General features: G+C 49.7%; 1 protein-coding gene across 4 annotated transcripts in view; it reads left to right on the top strand.

Moving 5' to 3' along the window:
• Window positions 1–19,462, top strand: part of Itpk1 (inositol-tetrakisphosphate 1-kinase) — a 140,666-nt gene that overhangs the window by 29,425 nt on the left and 91,779 nt on the right. For all 4 annotated transcript variants that reach the window (XM_031355378.1, XM_031355388.1, XM_031355383.1 and 1 more), the window contains exon 2: window positions 2,707–2,731. In XM_031355378.1, coding sequence (XP_031211238.1) covers window positions 2,707–2,731 — 25 coding nt within the window. The remainder of the gene's footprint in view (window positions 1–2,706; window positions 2,732–19,462) is intronic.

Here is a 19,462-nt window from a genome sequence, read left to right as displayed (position 1 = left end):
TGAGACAGGGTTTCTCTGTGTAGCCCTGGCTGTCCTGGAACTCACTCTGTAGACCAGGCTGGCCTTTGCCTCCCAAGTGCTGGGATTAAAAGTGTGCGCCACCACTGCCCAGCCTCACTTGCTTCTTTATTGGATGCATCCCATCTGTTTTCAAAGTTAGAGACCTCCCCATTGCTGTTCATGGATTGGGGTGGCTTAACAGGTGAGAGCCATATACTGACATCATCTGGATATCAGTTTCTCCAGAGGGAAACTGGCCCAGGTGTGGGTGGTGTGTGCCTTCCTGTCACCTGCTTTTCCCATCCATATGTTGATGTGTAAGAGTCCATCTTTGAGCAGCTAAAGGCTGTGTGGCCTGCCTGGGCCAGCTTCCCTCTCCCATGTGGCCAGCTACAGTTTGCGTCTCTCTCCGGTTGGGCTGGGATGATCTGGGAATGATCTGGGGACAGGTGATCCAGGTTCTCAGTTTGCAGAGGCTCCTTATGACTGTCCCCTTGCTGTGGGCACAGTTGGCCTGAGGCTTTGCTGCTGTGTGTCTGGCCTGTGCCTTGTGAAGTCATGGGAGCAGGTGGGTATTGCCTGCCATTCCTTCAGGAAGTGCAGGGAGAAGAAATGACCTGAGAATCTCCAATGGTGACAGCCATAGCATTCCCTCATTAGGTTCTTTGGGGCCATAGGGTTAAGGGCATGCTAGCCCTTGCTTTCTCCAGTTGACCCAGCTGGTTCTAGTGGCTCTTAGCCCGACCGTCTCCCCTGTCAGTTCCTCTGTTGGTCCCCAGGAAACATTTGCCCATCAGCTGGCAAACATGTTAGAAGTGATGAGGATGACCTCGGCAGAGGGGAGATCCTGCCTGCTTCCTGAGGCCTCGGGGATGCAGGCTGGCCGTGGCATTTATTGTGCCCTCTGACTGCTGTGCCAGGCCCGGAAGCTAAGCTGCTTTCCCATATTTATAGCTCTACTGGACAGCAGCCCTTTATGAGCAGCTGTTGGCTGGTAGGCACCAGAACTAGGCCTGGGCACAGTTTTTAATTTTACTCAGTTTTCATCACAGGGCGCCCAGGCAAGTGAGTAAGCCACAGGCCCCTGACCTTGCTTGGACCCAGCCTTTTCTTTCTAAGCATCCACCCTTTCTCAGTAAAATATTCACATGGGCCATTCAATATGCCCATTTCTCCCTGAGTGGCAGCAGTCTGTACCGCTGGAAGGACTGGAAGAATGGAGATACGGGATCATGGGTATACTGTGGGAGTGGGTTGGGGAAGGTTGGATGCTGTGCACACACCTGGAGAGGACTGAGACAGCCCTGCATGCTGGAGCTCACAGAGATGGTCCTACCTCGGGCTTTCAGTAAGAAACTCGAGGCATGTCGATGAATGAATGGAGCAGGGAACCTTAGTGTGGTGGTATGCTCCAGAAAGCTGTACACAGAACCCATGCGCTTAAACAGGCGTGGAGAGACAAGGTTGATGGATACTCAGTGGTGGGGGAAAGATGGAGGACACAAAGTCCAGGCTAATTCCACCGTGAGAGAAAACATATTTGTCTTCCTGAGTCTGGCTTATTTCATTTAGCACAGTGAACTTTTAGTTCCATTCACTCCCCTGTCTCATTCCTCTTCACAGCAGGATAGAGTTCCACTGTAGACATTTCTCTATGCATTCATCTGTTGACAGAGCCATAGATTATTGGTCCCATAGCCCGCGTGCTGTGAGTGGTGCAGCTGCAGACTCGGTGTGCTGACTCCAAATCCTTTAGGTGTATGCTTGAGGACCAGATGAGGGAAGGGAGAGGTGGGGTAGTGAGGGCAGCTGAATGTGCATGACACGGGAACAAGAAGAGGGAGGAAGGTGACCAGACAGGAATGGGCACAAAGAATGAATAATAGCAAATCGTAAAGATGTATGTGCATAGAAATGTCGCAGTGAAACCCACTTCTTTGTATGTTAAAAGTTCATAATAATGGCTGGGTGGTGGTAGGGCAGGTCTTTAATCCCAGCACTTAGGAGGCAGAGGCAGATGGATCGCTTGAGTTCTGAGTTCGAGGCCAGCCTGATCTACAGAGCTAGTTCTGGGACAGTCGGGGCTGCACAAAGAAGCCCTGTCTCCAAACAAACAAACAAACAGAAACCGTAAAAGCTTTAGTGGTTAGAAACAGTTAGTGGCAGGTATGGTGGTACATGCTTTTAATGCCTTTAATACCAGCACTAGGGAGGCAGGGTTATGGTCAGCTAGAGGTCATTGGATTAGCACAAATGGGAAAGTGGCTGGCCAGTGTGATTGGCTGAGGTGAACCCAGAAACCAGGACAGAGTGTTCAGATCAAGATGAGAGTCTAGGGGATCCACCTGTAAGTAATAGTTGAGATAAACCGGGAAGTCTTGGGGCCGTCCAGGCCAGAGCTCTTATTGTGAAGGCCTGCCTGGCTCAGGGGCCGGGGGTGACAGTTTCTGTCAGTTCTACAGGGTACCAGCTAAGTTGCCCTGCAAATCAGCCATCTCTTCTAGGTTGTGAGGGGAACTGGGGGCTCAGGGCCCACACACCTTGTCCTTGAAAGGTGGTTCTTCTGAGACTGCTAGTAGGAGAGGCCTGGCCTGAGCCACCCTCCCTCACGCTGTCCTTCCAAGTCCAGACTGCAGTGGCTAGTCTGGAGGGGGTGTTTCTGGCCTACTGCTGAAGTAACTCTCTTTCTTTTTGTTTTCTTTGCAGGAAGCGAGGGATAGAAGTCGTGCAGGTGAGTGAGACCACTTCTGTACATTGCCATGTGCTGACCTAAGCATGCACTTAATCTGTCTCTGTGATAGTTTGGGCACCTGGATTGTGACATCCTCCTGGAGCTCTCACATAGCTTCTGTCCCCAGCTGGGTACGGACTCGCTGATGGCTGCTCATATTTGGAGAGTTACAATGGGTGAGGAATAGGAAAGGGGTCCTGGAGGTCAAGGCTCTTGGGTTGTGTTGGGAAGGATGAAGGAACAGTACTGCCTCGCTGTCTGTGCTATCATCGTGTCCTCTGTGCTCAGCTTTGCGCTCATTGGCTGGAAAAGAAGGAGGGAATGGATGGATAGAGGGAGGAGTGGTAGGTGGAAGAAGGGAAGGAGGGGGAGGGAAAAGCAAATATGGATAGAATGAAGGAGGGGGAAGAGAGAATGGAGAGATGGCCCTGAATTGGGATATCCAGGCTCCAGCAGCAGCATCTCAGGACAGTTGGCACGTTTGGCCTGTCTGAGAGCTTGGGCCCGGGATTACCTGTTGATATTCTGGTAAGAGACATCGGCCCTCGTGGTTATGTGAACTCAGATTTATAGACCCATAGTGAGGGGCAGGTTATGATGTGTGCACCAAAGCTGTGCCTGGTTCCTTCCCTGTGTCACTGTCCCTGCACAAGACGAACCTGACTGTGTTCCAAGCCGTCCACCCTTGGATTTGCTCTGAAGGCTGTGTCTTTTTTTTTTTAAGATTTATTTATTATTGCACGTAAGTACACTGTAGCTGTCTTCAGACGCACCAGAAGAGGGTGTCAGATCTCATTACGGGTGGTTGTGAGCCACCATGTGGTTGTTGGGATTTGAACTCAGGAACTTCGGAAGAGCAGTCAGTGTTCTTGCCTGCAGAGCCATCTCTCCAGCCCCTGAAGGCTGTGTCTTCATGCAGCTGCAGAGGGTTGCCTGGGAAGGGGACCAGATCAAGGTTGACTGCAGACCTCTGGAGGAAGTTTCTAGAAAGCCCACCGGGGCATACACACTCAGAGCTCTTTGTTGTTCAACTTCAGGAGGTCTCTACTCCACAGCTGTGGGAAAGGGTTTCCCCATGCAGGCGTTCACATACCTGACTGGCCCCAGATCTTCCCGGTATGCTGGCTGGGGGTGGACAGGAGCCTTGGAGCCATTGTTTAGAGTGTGCCAGACAAAAGGGTTCTGAAATCTCTCAAGATGTGTCTGTTGTTCATTTGGATGACGGCTTGAGGGAGGAAGTGGTGTCTGGGCACGGAGTGAAGCCAAACTGAGCACTTTCTTCTCGGGCATCTAAAAATAAAGTCAATGGTGATGCCTCTCCCTTTACCTCCTCCTGACCTCCGGGAGTGTCTCGAGAGTTTCAGATTTGAAGACACTGGGAGAGACTGCAAAAACTGGAAGGCAAATCACTTGGCTGAATTTTCAAAGTCAGTTTGGCTTCCGTTCACCACATCCCAGGATCTGGGCCCCTGGAAGCTGGAAATAGACAGGATACCGGTCACTGAGTTAGGCGTGAATGAGTTAGAGAGTTAGGTGACTGAGTCTGAGCCACCCCCAGCATCCTCCTCTGTCAGGTCCTGATTATATGGGAGGAGGTATCTTTCTTGTAGAGATGTAGAAACTGAGGCTCAAGATGTTGTGGCCTTTTGGAGAGGTCAGCTGGTGGGTGGTGGGATTAGGGTTGATTTGGGTTGCTTGGTTTACAGCAGCTTGGTCTCCTTTCTGTGTGAAAGGACGATCCACTTATAAGATACTCCCCACCTAGCATTGCTGGCCTTTCCCGCTGTTGTCTAGGGTTCAGCATCTAAGCAAGAATAACCCCGGGGGAAGATCGTGCCCGTTTATCCAGGTCACAGAGGTCATTTCTCTCCCTGGTACCTGTTGGCAGCAGTAGCATCAGTGATGGGCGTTTATGAGGACTGTGGTGTACCAGGAAGTGGCTGTTTATTCTAAAGCTGAGCTGGTTGTGAGCATGCGATGCCGAGCACTGAGGGCTGGCAGATCCCTTCATCCGCCCCAGCCATTCCCACCAGGAAATGAAGACCAAGGTGGTCTGCACCGTGCCAGGAGCCTGCCAGTCTGTACAGTGAGATAGTCAGCAGGCCTGTGCCAGGCTTGCGAGGACTGAGTCAGGTAACGTGACTGGCACTGAGCCTGGCGCACAGAGGCTGATGATCTGCAGAGCTGCACCTCCATGTGGGACCACAGGACACAGCCCTCATCATCAAGGAAGGCAGCTGGTCATTATAACCCTGGGAGACAATGGCTGGAGGTAGTTCAATGGTGCTGGTCCCGAAACTGAAGGAGGACCGGGTGGAGTTATCAACTGGCTAGCACATGGGTGGTGAATTTCACAGTCATCCATCTCTCCTTCCCTTGATTTCTTTTGTTTTTGTTTTTGTTTTTTTGAGACAGGGTTTCTCTGTGTAGCCTTGACTGTCCTGGAACTCACTCTGTAGACCAGGCTGGTCTCGAACTCAGAAATCCGCCTGCCTCTGCCTCCCAAGTGCTGGGATTAAAGGCGTGCACCACCACTGCCCGTCCTTTCCCTTGCTTTTTAACACTTGTTTCTATGAGAACTGAAAGCCAAAACAGAGTTAAAACTGCCTTATTCTGTCAGTAGGTAGGACTCATCTGCAGATGCGGGAAATGACTTTTTAAAAAGTCCCATGCGCCTATTCAAAGTTGCATCTCTAATAATAAAGTTTTCTTTTTATGCATGTTACTTGTGCAGTTTTGAGTATATGTCGGTCATGTTGATCAATTATGCATTTATAAGCAATAATGATGTAGTTCAGAAGAAACTTCTGATGTGTATAAGAGCTTTATGACCACATAAAAAAGTCTTTGAAGGAGGAACAGCTCTGTACTTACGATTTCTTAGCTCAGCAGTGTTGTAGAATAATTAGTAAGAGAGTTTCCAGTGTAAAATACCCTGACAGTTTAAACCTCACCAAGGGAAGACTGAGGGAGAAAAAGGAGCAGTGTCCGATTTCCAGCTGTCTAAGAAGGGGCTGATTATATAATCAGAAAAATGGATGATGGTGGATCTCGGATCACCAGGGGATTTAGACCACATTGGAACCATTTAAAAGAGGAATAATAACAGTTTTATTTTCTAATGTTAATAATTTACATCATGTTGGATATGACATCCTCCGCAAGTGTTTAAACGACGGGACATTTCAGATGTCAGCTTAAAAACGGGCCATTGGAGACCGTTTTAAACATTAATCTTGGGGTTTGGTTTGAAGGCTGTTTACATCTCAGAACTAGGTACTTCCTTAAAGGGGGACAGCGGTGGGCCATCATGATGCTCTGCAGGTCTTCCTGCAGGGGACCCGTGAGGTCTCCTTGGCCTCCCTGATCTCTCATGACATGATTTAACTCAGGAGGAAGGGGCTCCAGCAAGCCTGTTGTGGAGAGGCAAGATTCCTGCTTTGAGCTTAGTGCTGAGATGCTGGGCAGAACCCAAGGGTTGAGGTAAGGTACAAGGTGGAGGTTGAACAGGCATCGCTCTCTATATATGGCAGCCTGGACACCTGTGTGGCCTGTAGGTGACCAGGGGCCCAGAGGGTCAGAGGACAGGAAACTTCCCCAGGTGGGGTAAGCTGTATGCACCCAGTAGGGCCTGCCTGAGAGTCGTGGTCCAAGCCCAAAGACCCATTAGGACTTAATCACCCCCCAAGTCCACGAGCCTCAAACATAGCTAGGCAGTTGCTACACTGAGCAAGTGCTAACACAGAGCAGTGGCCACCTTCTTAGAGAAACAATATCCTTCTTGGAAACGGCTTGTGCAGAGAGATCTTGGGTTTGAGGCTGGGTCTTGGGCTTGCCTGAGGACTCATCGGAAGCCCCGTGTTACTCGGGTCTGCTCTGCGGATGGATTCAGGAGAGAAGCTTTCCTATGCTGGCTTTCGTTACCCCTTCCCATATCCCTGAACTCAGTGGAGCAAGATCTGAAAAGACTGGGCTGTCACCTGGCCTACCTGCATGCAGCTGGCATGCTGGCAAAGCCCCTGCAGAGCATACGCCTGGCTTCCAAACCCACCCCTACCCCCCCGGGGATAAGGCAAGGACTGCCCCTGCAGAGCATACGCCTGGCTTCCAAACCCCCACCCCAACCCCCTGGGGAGAAGGCAAGGACTGCTAGCCTGGGCTTTTATTTTAAATGAGTAAGCCACAAGTGTGAAAAGTACAGTAGCCAATTACAGATTCCTCTGTCCAAATTCTTGGCAGATTCAGACATTATGAAGTCTAGTCTTGGGACAGCCACTGTTTTTCAGGCTGGCAAGTAGCTTCCCTAGATTCAACAGGGAGTGGGCTCTCTGTGCTGGTCTCTCCTGAGCTGTACTGAGATGTTGTACTGTAAAATAAAAATTTTTTTTAGATGTGTATGGGTGTTCTGCCCGTATGTATGTATGTCTGTACACCACTTGCCTGCAGGACCTGTGGAGGCCAGAATAGCATGTTTGATATCTTGGCACAGTAGTTACAGATTGTTGTGAGCCACTGTGTAGGTGTCAGGAGTCGAACTGGGGTCTTCTAGAAGAGCAACCACCCTGCGCCAAGAGCTGGCAGACATAAAGCCTCCAAGGAGAGGTAAAACGGAGAAGCAGATGTGAGCAGGCCGTATACCTCCAAGACCAGACCATGTGCTCAGGATTGGAGTAGAACTTGGTGCTGTGCCTTTGCAGTTCAGGGAGGGGCACAACCATGGTGATGACTGCTCGGAGCTGATGGGCAAGCCCTAAGGATGGTGCAGGCTTTCTTTGGTAGGTTAAGGTCCTTGAGGGAATGAGAGGAGGAAGAGAAGGAGGGGGAGACATTGGGAAACTCTGTAGAGAAGATGATATCTATTGATGAAGAATAAATGGGGCCCTAAGTGTTATGGGAAAGTATCGGGTTAGCATGATGGGGCATAGAGATCCTGCATCCAGACCTGGAGGCTGGGAAAGGTGTCTGTTGGTGATTAGTGGTTTAGGTAGGTTGGACTGTGGGTCCTGAAACTAGGCTGGAGAGAATGGGAGAGCCCAGACTACTGAGGGGCAGGGTGAACTTTGGTGGGGGCAGGTCTGGGCAAGGAAGGGTATCTGATGGGAAAGAGGTGTGCTGTGATTGGCAGGGAGGAAGAACGCCCTGTAGGGCACAAAGAAGCTGTCAGGAAAAAGCTGGTTCGGAAGGCAAAAAGCTAGATCTCTAGCAGGAAGTTGGGGTTATAGCTGGGCTAGGGGAGATACAATCAGGCAATATTTACCATGGCAATGAAGGGAGGTAGATGTGGTACCTGGGCGGATTTGGGAGGAAGAAAGAGTGAGGGGTCAGTTCCAGGTGGTTCTTGTTTCTTTCTGGGTTCCAGGGTTCCAGGGACTAGAGGAAGAACAGCCAGGGAGAGGAAGATGCTGATGACAGAGAAGTGTACTGAATTCAGGGCACAAAGGCTTGGTCTCAGTCACTGGCTAATTTAGAGCTGGGGCAGTTGCCTGGTTGCATAGTACACTTCTCCGTAGATATCACAACGCCGAGTTATTCAGCTTTGCAAACGTTATTTGTAGAATGTTTTCTGCCTAGTTCCAGGTATGGGAACTAGTATAGTGTTGTTGACTAGTTCTTGTAGTTAGTAGGTTTATTAAAGGTATAGAGTGACCAGCCCAGTCAGGTCCTCCTGCTGCTCCATTCTCTCCAGTGTCCCCAGCAGCTGGCCCCAGATAAAGGGGCTCTTAGCTCTTCCTGGTTCTCTGGTGCTAGTAAGCCCTATGGACTTTTTAGTGGGAAGAGCCTGTGGAAAACGTTACCCCCATTGTAAGCAGTGGCTTTCTGGGGGCCACCTGACCATAGCTGACCCTCAGCAGACTAGTACCTCCAAGGATGATGCCTTAGTCAGGGTTTCTATTCCTGCACAAATATCATGACCAAGAAGCAAGTTGGGGAGGAAAGGGTTTATTCAGTTCACTCTTCCACGAGGCTGTTCATCACCAAGTTCCACCAGGACTGGAACTTAAGCAGGTCAGGAAGCAGGAGCTGATGCAGAGGCCATGGAGAGATGTCCTTTACTGGCTTGCTTCCCCTGGCTTGTTCAGCCTGCTTTCTTATAGAATCCAAGATTACCAGCCCAGGGATGGCACCACCCCCAAGGGGCCCTCCCCACTAATTGAGGAAATGGTTTACAGCTGGATCTCATGGAGACATTTCCTCAACTGAGGCATTCTGTGTGATGACTCTAGCTTATGTCAAGTTACACACAAAACCAGCCAGTACAGATGACTACCACAGTCTGATTGGCTCCACACATGAGGTTTTCTCTGTGGTCATCAGAGGCCAGTGATAACAATAGCTCACTTCTCTGAGCAGTCCTAGCCTGAGTTTTCTAGCTGTGGGGTTTCATTTTCTTCATCTTTAAAGGGAGACGATACTTGTTACCCTGATAATTGCTAAAGGAATCCGACTCACTGATCTTCATCTTTTGCTGTGGACATCGTGGCCTGGGAAGGGACAAACATGGCTTGGGAGGAAGAGCTGTACAACCTCACTGTAAAGAACTTTTGGATTTCTAGTTATTAAAGGTTTTAGCTTGCAAATTGTTTGTTTGTTTGTTTGTTTGTTTTTGAAGATAAGTTGCATGGGTTTTTTTCCCAACTAAGGTACAGGTTATTTATTTATTTTTTTTCTAAATGCAGAAAATTATTTTCACTCTCAGCCACTTATTTAGATATGTTAAATAGACAAATTTATGTTCATCCCTGTCTTTTTCTTTTTTAATAATAATGACACATGGGATGGGAAAATCATGTAAATTAGTGTCTTCATATCAGTTTTTTTTGTAGCCATTAAAAACTCATTTTGGAAGACCTTTAGTACCCGCGCTGTAGAGCAAGGGACGGGTGGATCCCTGTGCGCTCAAGGCCAGCCAGGGTTACATAGTGAGACCCTGTCTCCAAAAACAAAACAAAACAAAAATCCCATCTTGGAATGTGTGAGAACATTCTAAAGATGGCTGCTGAGTGCTGAAGCACTTGCCAGGCAGTCCCTGTTCTGGTTGGTGTGTGCACATGCATGTGTGTGTGTGTGTATGTGTGTGTGTGTGATACTCAGGATGGACTTAGGATCTGAACATTCTAGCAAATGCCCTGCTACTGAATTATCCTTTAATTACAACCAGCTTTCTCTTACCCCTGTCCTCAGCGTCCTCTAATGGATGTGTATAGGTGCTATCCTGAGTGGCTAGCAGGCTTCAGCCCTGCGAACCTTTCTCTTCCCTAACCTCTGACTCACTGAGTTAACAGGAGCAAATCCTTGGAACAAGATGGGAGAAGGTGACCAGGGAAGCAGGCTCCCTGTGTGTGTCCTCGCTCTCGGCACCACGAACCCCAGGCCTTCCTATTTTGCCTTGAGCTGAGCTGGGACTAAGCCTCCACAGGGTCCACTGTCAAAGCTTCCTGATGTCCTTTGACGGAGTGTGGCAAGCAAGTTCACATGAGACTAAAGGAAAGAGAAGTGAGACAAAGAGAAACAGGAAGGAATGGAAAAGGATTTGGAAGAGGAAAAGCAAAAAATGATGTTTGGTAGCATCCAGTTCTGGGGCGAGGCCGCCGCTCAAAGGATGGCTTCTGAGACAGCACCACCATTGCTGGTACTGTGGGGGGCTTTGAGTGTGCTAGCTCAGTCAGAATCTGTCAGTCGGAATCTGTCTGTGATCTGGTGCATGCTACAGCTGGAGACACTTGGAGCTGAGAACATGAGGTCATGTTGGACTGGTCACATTGGATGAGGGCACATTTTGGGGAGTATAGGGGAAGCCCTGCAGCTGAGGGAATGGTGTGTTGATGTGACAGCTGTCACAGGCACAGGCAAGAGACATGCATAACCTTCTGCTCACCTCCAGAGAACACAGAGCGCCTTGTCTTCCTGCAGGATAGATAGGCAGTATCTCCTTCCCAGCGCCTCTGCCATTTGCCTTCAGCGCTGCTCAGGTACGCTCTTCTCTGTGACCCCGCCCACTTCTTCCACGGACCCCTCCCTCCCCCAGGGTCTAGCCTCTGCTGGATGAGTGAATAGATGTTGAAGCCATTGCTTCCCTCCGGCCATGCCAGCCCTGGTTGGTTAACAGTAGCTCTATATTCTTCTTGCACATCTGAGTAGCATGTGCTCATTGCTGGAATCTTGGGATGTAAACCCAGAGGCAAATCATGAAAACATGTCTGGGTGCTCGACTTGGGACCTGCATTTGTGTGTGGGGTAGATGGATTTGGGAGATTAGACGGACTATTACACTAGCTGTCTCCGTTGCCCGTTTGCCATCTGTGTGAGCGTCTGGCTCAGCTCAAGGTTGCTTCTGCCTTACAGCGGTTAACAGTCTTGCCATGGATGTCTGAGCCTAGGCCTTTGTAGGTTTGGAACATATCTCAGTGTTCACTTTGGATAGGTGTCTAGAAGTGACCTTACTGAGTTGGAGGCATCCAGGCCCTAAGGTCTGCCGGTGGCCATGGCTTGCTTGCAGTCTGTGTTCTCTCATTCAGTGCCTACAGGCTGTGTCTCAGGCTGGTACGCCCACAGTGTCCCTCATGCCTGGGTCTGTTCTAGAATTAGGATGTTAGAGAACCCAGGGAGGCAAAGGCTGCATAAAACAAGCACTTTCTAGGATGGCTTATAGTCACCACCCTAGCACATTGCCTTCTGGGTAATGACCCTGGCTGAGCACACATTTTGTGCTCTGGTGTAAATATCCACACACATTTATTTTTGTCCTTATATACAGTCCAGTTATGTTTATAAGATTGTAATTTGTGTTATAAACGAGGAAACAGAAAAGGCAAGTAGTTGCCTGAAGTTGCTTGGTGGTGGAGAGAGAGAGACAGAGAGAGATGGGGGGGGGAGAGAGAGAAAGAGGGAGAGAGAGAGAAGAGGAAGGTGGAGGAAAAGCCATTGAAGGCAGATAAGGTTCTAGAAGGCTCGTTCAATATTACTTTTAAAGCTTTCTATTATGGGAAAACCACACTGCATTCCAAAGTTGGGAGAGTGTGGTCTTAAAGAGCCTCACATTTCCTCCTGGAAGCTTCTGTCTCCACATATGGCCAGCCCTACTTCAGGGACACCTTGCTGGGTTTTTTCTTCGGTCTCACTATTCCTTCCTGTCACCTGTAAAAGTTTCAGACCGATGGGGACTAAGACTTGTTCTTCTCTTCTGGGCAGTCGGTTTGGGAAGGGGTGGGGCTGTGTCTGATTTCTCCTGCTCTGCCTCCCGGGAAGAGGGTAGGGGATGATGCCCAGCACTGGCCTCTGGGCCTCTGGAGTGGCAGGCAGTCAGAGACTTGGTGGAGCCGCCGGTCCTGAACACTTGTTTGCTTGCTAGCTCTTTAGGAGCACTCCTAATAGAGGAGACAGGAGCCACCACAAGTGTGCAAACAGCCTCGCTGCATTTAGGATCTTTCCCCAGCACTTAACTGCTTGGATCCTCCTACAGTAGTCTGACAAGGGACTGGTAAATCCTTCTCTGTAGTAGATATTGCTTTCATTATCACCCCCATTTTACAAGTGAGCAAACAGAGAATCCTATAGCAAGAAGGCCATGGGGTTGACATTCAGAGCTAGTACACTGTCTTTACAGTCCACCTCTTTTTAAGATAATAGTAATGATAATTATAAATATATATTGATATTCTGTAGCCTAGGCTGGTCTCAGACTTGCTGTGAAGCACAGGATGAACTTTATTTCCTTCTGCCTCAGTCTCCCAAGTACTGAGATTACAGACATGTACCACTGCACCAGTAAACTCAGATTATCACTTAAAATTTTTACTTTCAATGTATTGTGTGTGTTTGTATATGAATGTACTGTGAGTGTGCCAGGGAGGGCTTGTAGAGGTCACAGCCCAACTCTTAGACATTGATTCACTCTTAGGTCATTGTGGGATCATTTGGTTGGAGCATAAGCATTATACTACATTTACTTGGGTGGGTGGGGAGACAGAACCAGAGACCCAGCACCAGAGAGAGCCAGTACGCATACTCATGTATCCGTGTGTAAAACAGGGTCTTAAGTGGCTGAGGCTAGCCTGGATCCTAAGTGGACATTACAGGTGTGTACCTCTGCATTTGGCTTGTGTTTGCTAATTCGGCCTTCTCTGCACTAGTATGGGCTGGCTTACTTAGTACAGTGTTCTCCAGCTGTCACTTGATCTTTATACTCCACTGCTGGCTTTGTGTTTTTGAAAGCCAGTGCTTTCCTGTGGTCCCTTTTCCTGGAGGCATTGTGGTCCCTTTCCTGCACTGGTCACTTCTACTGCACAGCCACGTAGGTGCTCTTTCTCTTGCAAACCCCATGTCGACACTGTTGGCCACTGTGACAGGGTGTGTGTAGACTGATGGACCCATTCCTGAAAGGGATCAATGGAATCTGTGTAGTTGATTTTTGTTCCAGGGTACCCAGTTCCAGCCTCAACCAAGTGTGCCTTTAAAGCACACTGAGCAGAGCCCCCAGTGTCCCTGAGTGTCCTCAAGCCATGCCCTGTCCCCCAGACACGCTGTTCTTGCAGCCGGCCATCTCTCTCCTCTCTTCCATCTGGTGAATATGAATTGTCCCCTCAAAACCAGTCTCACAGGCTCCATCTCCTTAAAGCCTTTGCTTGTTCTCCTTTTCCAGGGACCCACACCGAGTCCCCACCTCAGGGTGTCAGGCTGGGGACTTACCCTGCCCCTACATTCTCTAGGGACACGGGTTGCATCTCATTCTTCTGGGGGGCTTTGGCTGCCACTGTACATTCTAGCATATAGAAGCATCTTGCAAAGAAATCTTTGGAAGTCAGCAGAAAATGATTTAATGTTCCGGAGATGTGTGAACTGGAGACATTCCCTATTGTCTCGTTTCCTCAGAGCAGCTATTTCCTCCTGCTTTGCCTGTACTTTTGCTAACTTACTCTCTTTTTCCTTCTCTCTCTGATTCTGTGATGCCTCTTTCATGCCTTTCAGTGATTTTAAAATTGAGATGTTCAGATTTACCATATTGGCTAGGGAGACAGTTCCTTTGAGTTCTGGAGATGGTGGTCATGTGTCTGTGTGCTGTGGGAGATTTGTGGTCTACACTTCATGTGTGTGTGCAGCCTGGAGTTGTGGAAGAGCTTGCTGTTGTTTTCCTAGTCACAGGTTGATGAATCATCCCACACTATTTTCAAAAGGCTCATCCCTTGGGAGACTGATTCCAGAAATGCCTGTGGGTACCAGAGTCCATGGATGCTTAAGTCCCTTATTAAGAGCATAGAGTGTTTGCATATAGCCAGTTCATGCTGGTCATCTCTCGCTATTTATCATACCCAGCACAGCGTAAATACTGGAGGAAAGAAGGAATAAGAACAGATATATTCTGTATGTGGTAAACACACTTGTAACTATTTCTTTCAAATGTTTTTGATCTGAAGTTGGTTGAATCTTGGATGCAGGACTTGCCAGGCACAGAGAGCTAACTGCATTCATGAACTGGGAGTAATTTTATTTCTTTAAAAAAGTTTTTTTTTTTTTAAATGTGTGTGTGTGTTTGTATATATGTATGTGCACCGTGTGTGCAGTACCCATGGAGGCCAAAAGAGGGCGTAGAATCCCCTGGACCTGGAGTTACAGATAGTTGTGAACCATTGTGTGGATGCTGGGAAATGAACCCAGCTAGAGCAGTCTGTGCTTCTAACCACTGATCTCTTTCCAGTCCCCATCTTCTTTATTTTTGTGAAGTTCTAACTTGTGAGGTGAGCTGGCATTTAACTCTTTTCAGGAGAGGGTGCGTGAGCTTTTGTGGTCTAGAATGAGTAGGTTTCCAGCATTCTCCCCGTTTTACTGTTCACTTCTTCCTCCCGAGGAAACCCTAGTAAATATAGAGATGCTAGGAGGGCAGGGACAGAAGAATACCTCTGCTGTGGGAGCACATCAGGGCAATTCTGAGCCTCCTGGCAGCCAGTGCATGTGGGAAAATGAGATTAGTTACCATGGTGAAAGTCCCCAGGAGGGAGAACAAAAACCATGGAGAGGGCTGGGTGTACTGGCACATGCCTGTAATCCCAGGAGTCAGGTGGTGGAAGCAGGAGGATTGCAAATTCCAGGCCAGCCTGGACTGTATAGGTGGAACCACAAAGCAGAATGAAACACAACAACCCAAACACACAAAAATGATGGCGTCTTGAAGACACTGAAGGACCACGGCAGTGTTCCAGAGAGGAAGCTTCAACTGGCGTGAGGAGACTTATGCTAGAAGCAGGAGACAGTGGCCTGAGCCACTGGAGTTTCCCTGTGCAAGGCTGTTGCCCCTTAGGGCCAAGGCTTCCTGGTCCCAGCCCCCCTTTCCTGCTCTGTCTAGTCCCATCTGTTTAACTCTCCAACATCCCACACCCTTGAAGCTTCCTAGGGAGACTGGTGGGATTTGAGTTCATCTGTCAGTAGGGGACTCGAAATGCCAGTGGTCCAAAGAAAACAGGGTATGTTTTTCTCCCACATTAAAGATGCCGGATGTAGGCAGCACAGGGCTCCAGAGGGCCACACCACTGTCTGTCGCATTCCACCCTCTCTGCTGGCCTTGTGGCTCTGTGTTGTTGGGATGGCAGCAACATTTGTTCTCTTTCTGAGCAGTGGAGGCACTGTGGGAACTGACCCCCACATGGCACTGTTCTCCCTTGGTGGCCTTCCTAGAAGTCCCTTGTAATTCTGCTTCTGACCATGCCTGGGTCAGAACTGAGCCACATCTGGTGTCGGCAGGCAAGGAGTGTGATGTTTTTTTCATTGAGCACATTGTCACCTCGAATGACCTCAGGGTTCTGTTACTGAGCAGGACAGGGGGGTGGGGAACGGGTGTTGAGTTTTAGTGGGTGAGCCTCATGAAGATGAAGCTCACTGGGGCTGTCTCTTAAAGCTGGATAACTTTACCTCCCCAAGCCTCCATTTCTTCATCTGTAGAACAGGAATATTGATTGGCTCAGCCTCACGGGTTTCTAAGCATTGAGATGATTCAGGTAAAGTAAGCGCGGAGCTTGGTGCATGGAATGTGTCTCAAACAGTGGTTTAGTACTGTGTACGAGTCCTGATACAGTTGTCCTTACTGACCTGCAGAAAATGCAGATGTAAAGGGGAGCTGAGCCATGATACAGTGGTCTCTCTGATATATCGCCACAGGAAGGAACCAGACACTCCTGCCAGGTATACATACACCTGCCTGGTTGGCTCCGAGTAGGGATGATCAGGGCTGATTCTCCACAGTGGTCCTGGCTTTTGGTTCCTACAGTCCTGTTTGGCAGCTCACTTTCTCCTATATCTGGGTGGATGCTGTGTGGTCTGCAATACACAAGAGACTGGGATAGCTTTTGCTCTGGGGTATGCTAATGATTTGGCAAAGGCCAATTCTGCGCCTGCTCTCTCTCTCTCTCTCTCTCTCTCTCTCTCTCTCTCTGCCTCTCTCTGTCTCTCTCTGTCTCTGTCTCTGTCTCTGTCTCTCTGTCTCTCTCTGTCTCTCTCTCTCTCTGTCCAGCAATGATGGGGCATAGAGATGTGGACGCTGACCCTAGCTTCATAAGCCTTACTTACTTTCTCCAAACCTAGCATGCCATTTATGGTTGTCTGGGGAGGTCCCAGGGAACCCCAGACACAAGCTAGTCGCTTTAACCAAAAGGGTTGCAGACCTGGAGCTATAGCTTGGCTGTATGCTGCTTTTCTCTCCCCGTTTTGTCCAGCCTCTGACTCGAGACTCCCTTGGGAGCCTTCCTTCCCCACAGATCCCGGATGCTGTGTACAGGCAGCAGGCAAGGGCAGCCTTTCTGGACCCAGACGCTCTAGGGACTTGAGCTCCTGCCCCGAGCCTGCTCTCCAGCATCACTGTCTGCATCTTACTCGTCTTGAGTTTTGTAGAACAGCCATAGAGCATGCCCTATAAGGCGATGCCGACTTGCTGGGGCCCAGCCAGCAGCTGTGTCCCAGAAACTTGGTGTTGTGGGGCTTAGTCACACTCTAGAAGCTCTGCTGATCCAGTGGAAATGAGGTGCAGGGCCTGAGCTGGGAATTTTGTCCAGGGTGTGGAGGGACATCTGGAAGAAGGAGACCATGCCGGAGTCTGGGAGCTAGGACATACCTGTGTAGGGCTGCCAAAATGCTTTTGTCATTGGGCTTGGGCCTCCATGACCAGCCCTGCAGCAATAGACGTAGCCTCTTTGTGCTTTCCCTTGCTATGGCCTGCTTTCAGGCAAGACTCAGGCATCCCATGTGGAGTCAACTTTGCCTTGTACTGCCCAGTAAGTTATCAGCAGAGCTACATTTGGGTTCCTGAGGCCTGGGCCTGCATGCCACATGCCACCAGCTAGGATTTAGCCCAAGTTCCAGCTATACCCTTTTATAGCTGTACAGTTGTGGGCAAGTGGGCACAACCTTCCTGGGGACCGTTGGTCAGATGGTGACAAGGCTAAAGCTTGAGATGACATGAGGACAGATGGGAGCACCTTATGTAGCTCAGCCCCCAGTGCCAGGAGATGCTCAGGAGCCCAGGCCAGGCTGTGCTGGACTAGGACCGTGTAGAACCTCATCTTCTACCAAGGTGACTCTGGCCTTAGGAAGCCCAGCCTTGACTAAGAGGGAACTTGGCCTTGATTTGTGCTTCTCTCGTCTCAGGTGGGAGAGGGGTGTGGTTTCCTGGTGGGCAGGAGGTCTTTGGTTTGCTGTCTTCTCCCATCTCTCACAGTGTTTTGACAAGATCAGTAGGAGCCAGGTTGGTCAAAGATGCCTCTGAGGGCCCAGGAGTAGGGCGGAGTCAGAGCCTGATGTGACGGAGGGTGTTGGGGCCTACAGTGACTGAGTTTGGTAGTCTAGTGACCACAGCTGCCTCTCAGCCGGGACAGCAGGGCCTGCAAGAGCAACATCTGAGGCTCTTGGGTCCTTGCCCGGTTTTCTGGGCCTATTACTCAGGACATTATGCTATCTGTAACTTCAGTGTCTAATGCCAGTGGGGATGGGGTCTCCTGTCCTTCTATATTCTAGGGAGAAGACAGTGTCTCAGGTCCACTGGCCAGGACTCGGCCTTGACTGCAAGCTAAGGGGCCCCTCCAGCTGGACCGCAAGTGACCTCCTTTACTTCTGGGACAGCACAAAGCTGCTATAGGACCAGGGCCCTTCTGAAGCTGTCTCTCTGTCCTTGTGATTTTCTGACCTTCTAGAGGGCATCTTTAAATAGCCTCCTAGAAGATCCAGAGCCTCCTGTGTAACCCATCGGGGCAAAATACATTTATTCACACTCAGGGCATGCAAATGGTCCTTTTTACTGTGATAGTAAACAGAGGTAGACTGTTCATTGCTGTACCTTAAACAACGTATGGCGCAAATCATGTAACTTGCTCCCACAATGCACCCAGCTGCCGTGAGTGGATGAGTAGATGCCATCCCTGGTTCTCCTTTGTTGCTGTTGTAAGTAGTATAAGCCGTGAGCAGCTAGCTCTCCTGTTGTGGGGACAGGACTGCGATGATTACTGTGTTCTACTTAAGTACGAGTATTTATTGGTTTGTAGCTTGTCAAAGTAGCACATATTTCCTAGGGGGAAATGAATGGCCTGGGCACTTGGGGGAATCGTAGCGAGCAAGCACTGCACATTGTTGTCATGTGTGCTACAAGGTTGTCTGTGACACTTGCTTCTCCCTCCCTGTGGTGTCACTCACAATGGAGCTCCCTCTGTCTCACCCCTGGGGTTGCCAGGTTGCAAGCTAAGGCCCCCTACGGTCCTTCTGTTCCTGGGTGTCTCCCAGGACTCCCTGCCAGGCCCTTTGCTATTCTGTGAGGACTCAGAGATGACCAAGCCTCTGACTTACTCTCTACCTGAGGCTTTGGGACATGGATGGCCATAGGATTGCATTACAGAGCTGGGAAGAAGATCGGTTTCTGCCTGGTCTATGTCTCTGTTGCTAAGCAGGTCTCCCGCTGTCCCACCTACAATAGGGTGGCCCCTTAAGAGATTAGCCTTCACTCTACTGAGCCTTGGGTCATGACCCTTTTCTCCATCGAGGTCCTTCTGCACCAAACCTAGATGAGAATGATGCACACCTGTTGCCAGCTCCCACAGGAGAAGGCGTCAGACCAAGGCTGTTGGCTCCCTGCCTTCCCCACAGCCTATCCAGTGCCTTTGCAGTGCGGACTGCCCTTTGGTTTCCTCTCTGTAAAGAGGATTGTGTGGTCTCTCTTGGGTCCCATCTTTGATGTGCCTTTCCAGAGTCCCTGACTCTTCAGGAAGCAGGAGTGGGAGATCTCCCCACGGAACCATCCGTCCCTGTCTCCTCTCAGTCTTTCATCTTGATGCTATGTTCATACTGCAGAATCCTGGGATCGGAGCCCTCCGCCTGTGGGCGGCAAATGTGCGAGAGTTCCTTGATCTGCTTGAGGCTGTCCCCGTGGACGGCCTTAGTAGGGCAGATTTCCAGAGGATTCAGCCAGCCCCACCCTACACAGCCTCACTTACTTGGGATATTTTTGTGCACAGCAAGTATATGTGAGGTTATGTGTGCGTGCACATGGGAGCTTTGGAATAGGGCTGACCTGCAGATTTGCTTCTGACCTTGGCGGGCTTTGTGACCAGGACCATTCACTATTTCACTGGTTGACTGAGTTGGGCTCCTTGTCCTTGTCTCTCTGAGGCCCAGGCGGCTTTTGGAAGGACTAGATGTGAAGCTGCAGAGGAGCGGCACATGCACACTGGAGAGTGCTTGCTCTTGGTGTGGAGGGCCGTGAAG

Source organism: Mastomys coucha, unplaced genomic scaffold (assembly GCF_008632895.1).
Source record: "Mastomys coucha isolate ucsf_1 unplaced genomic scaffold, UCSF_Mcou_1 pScaffold6, whole genome shotgun sequence".
Taxonomy (NCBI): domain Eukaryota; kingdom Metazoa; phylum Chordata; class Mammalia; order Rodentia; family Muridae; genus Mastomys; species Mastomys coucha.
Note: the sequence above shows the minus strand (reverse complement) of the source record. Positions and strands in the feature narration are given on the sequence as shown.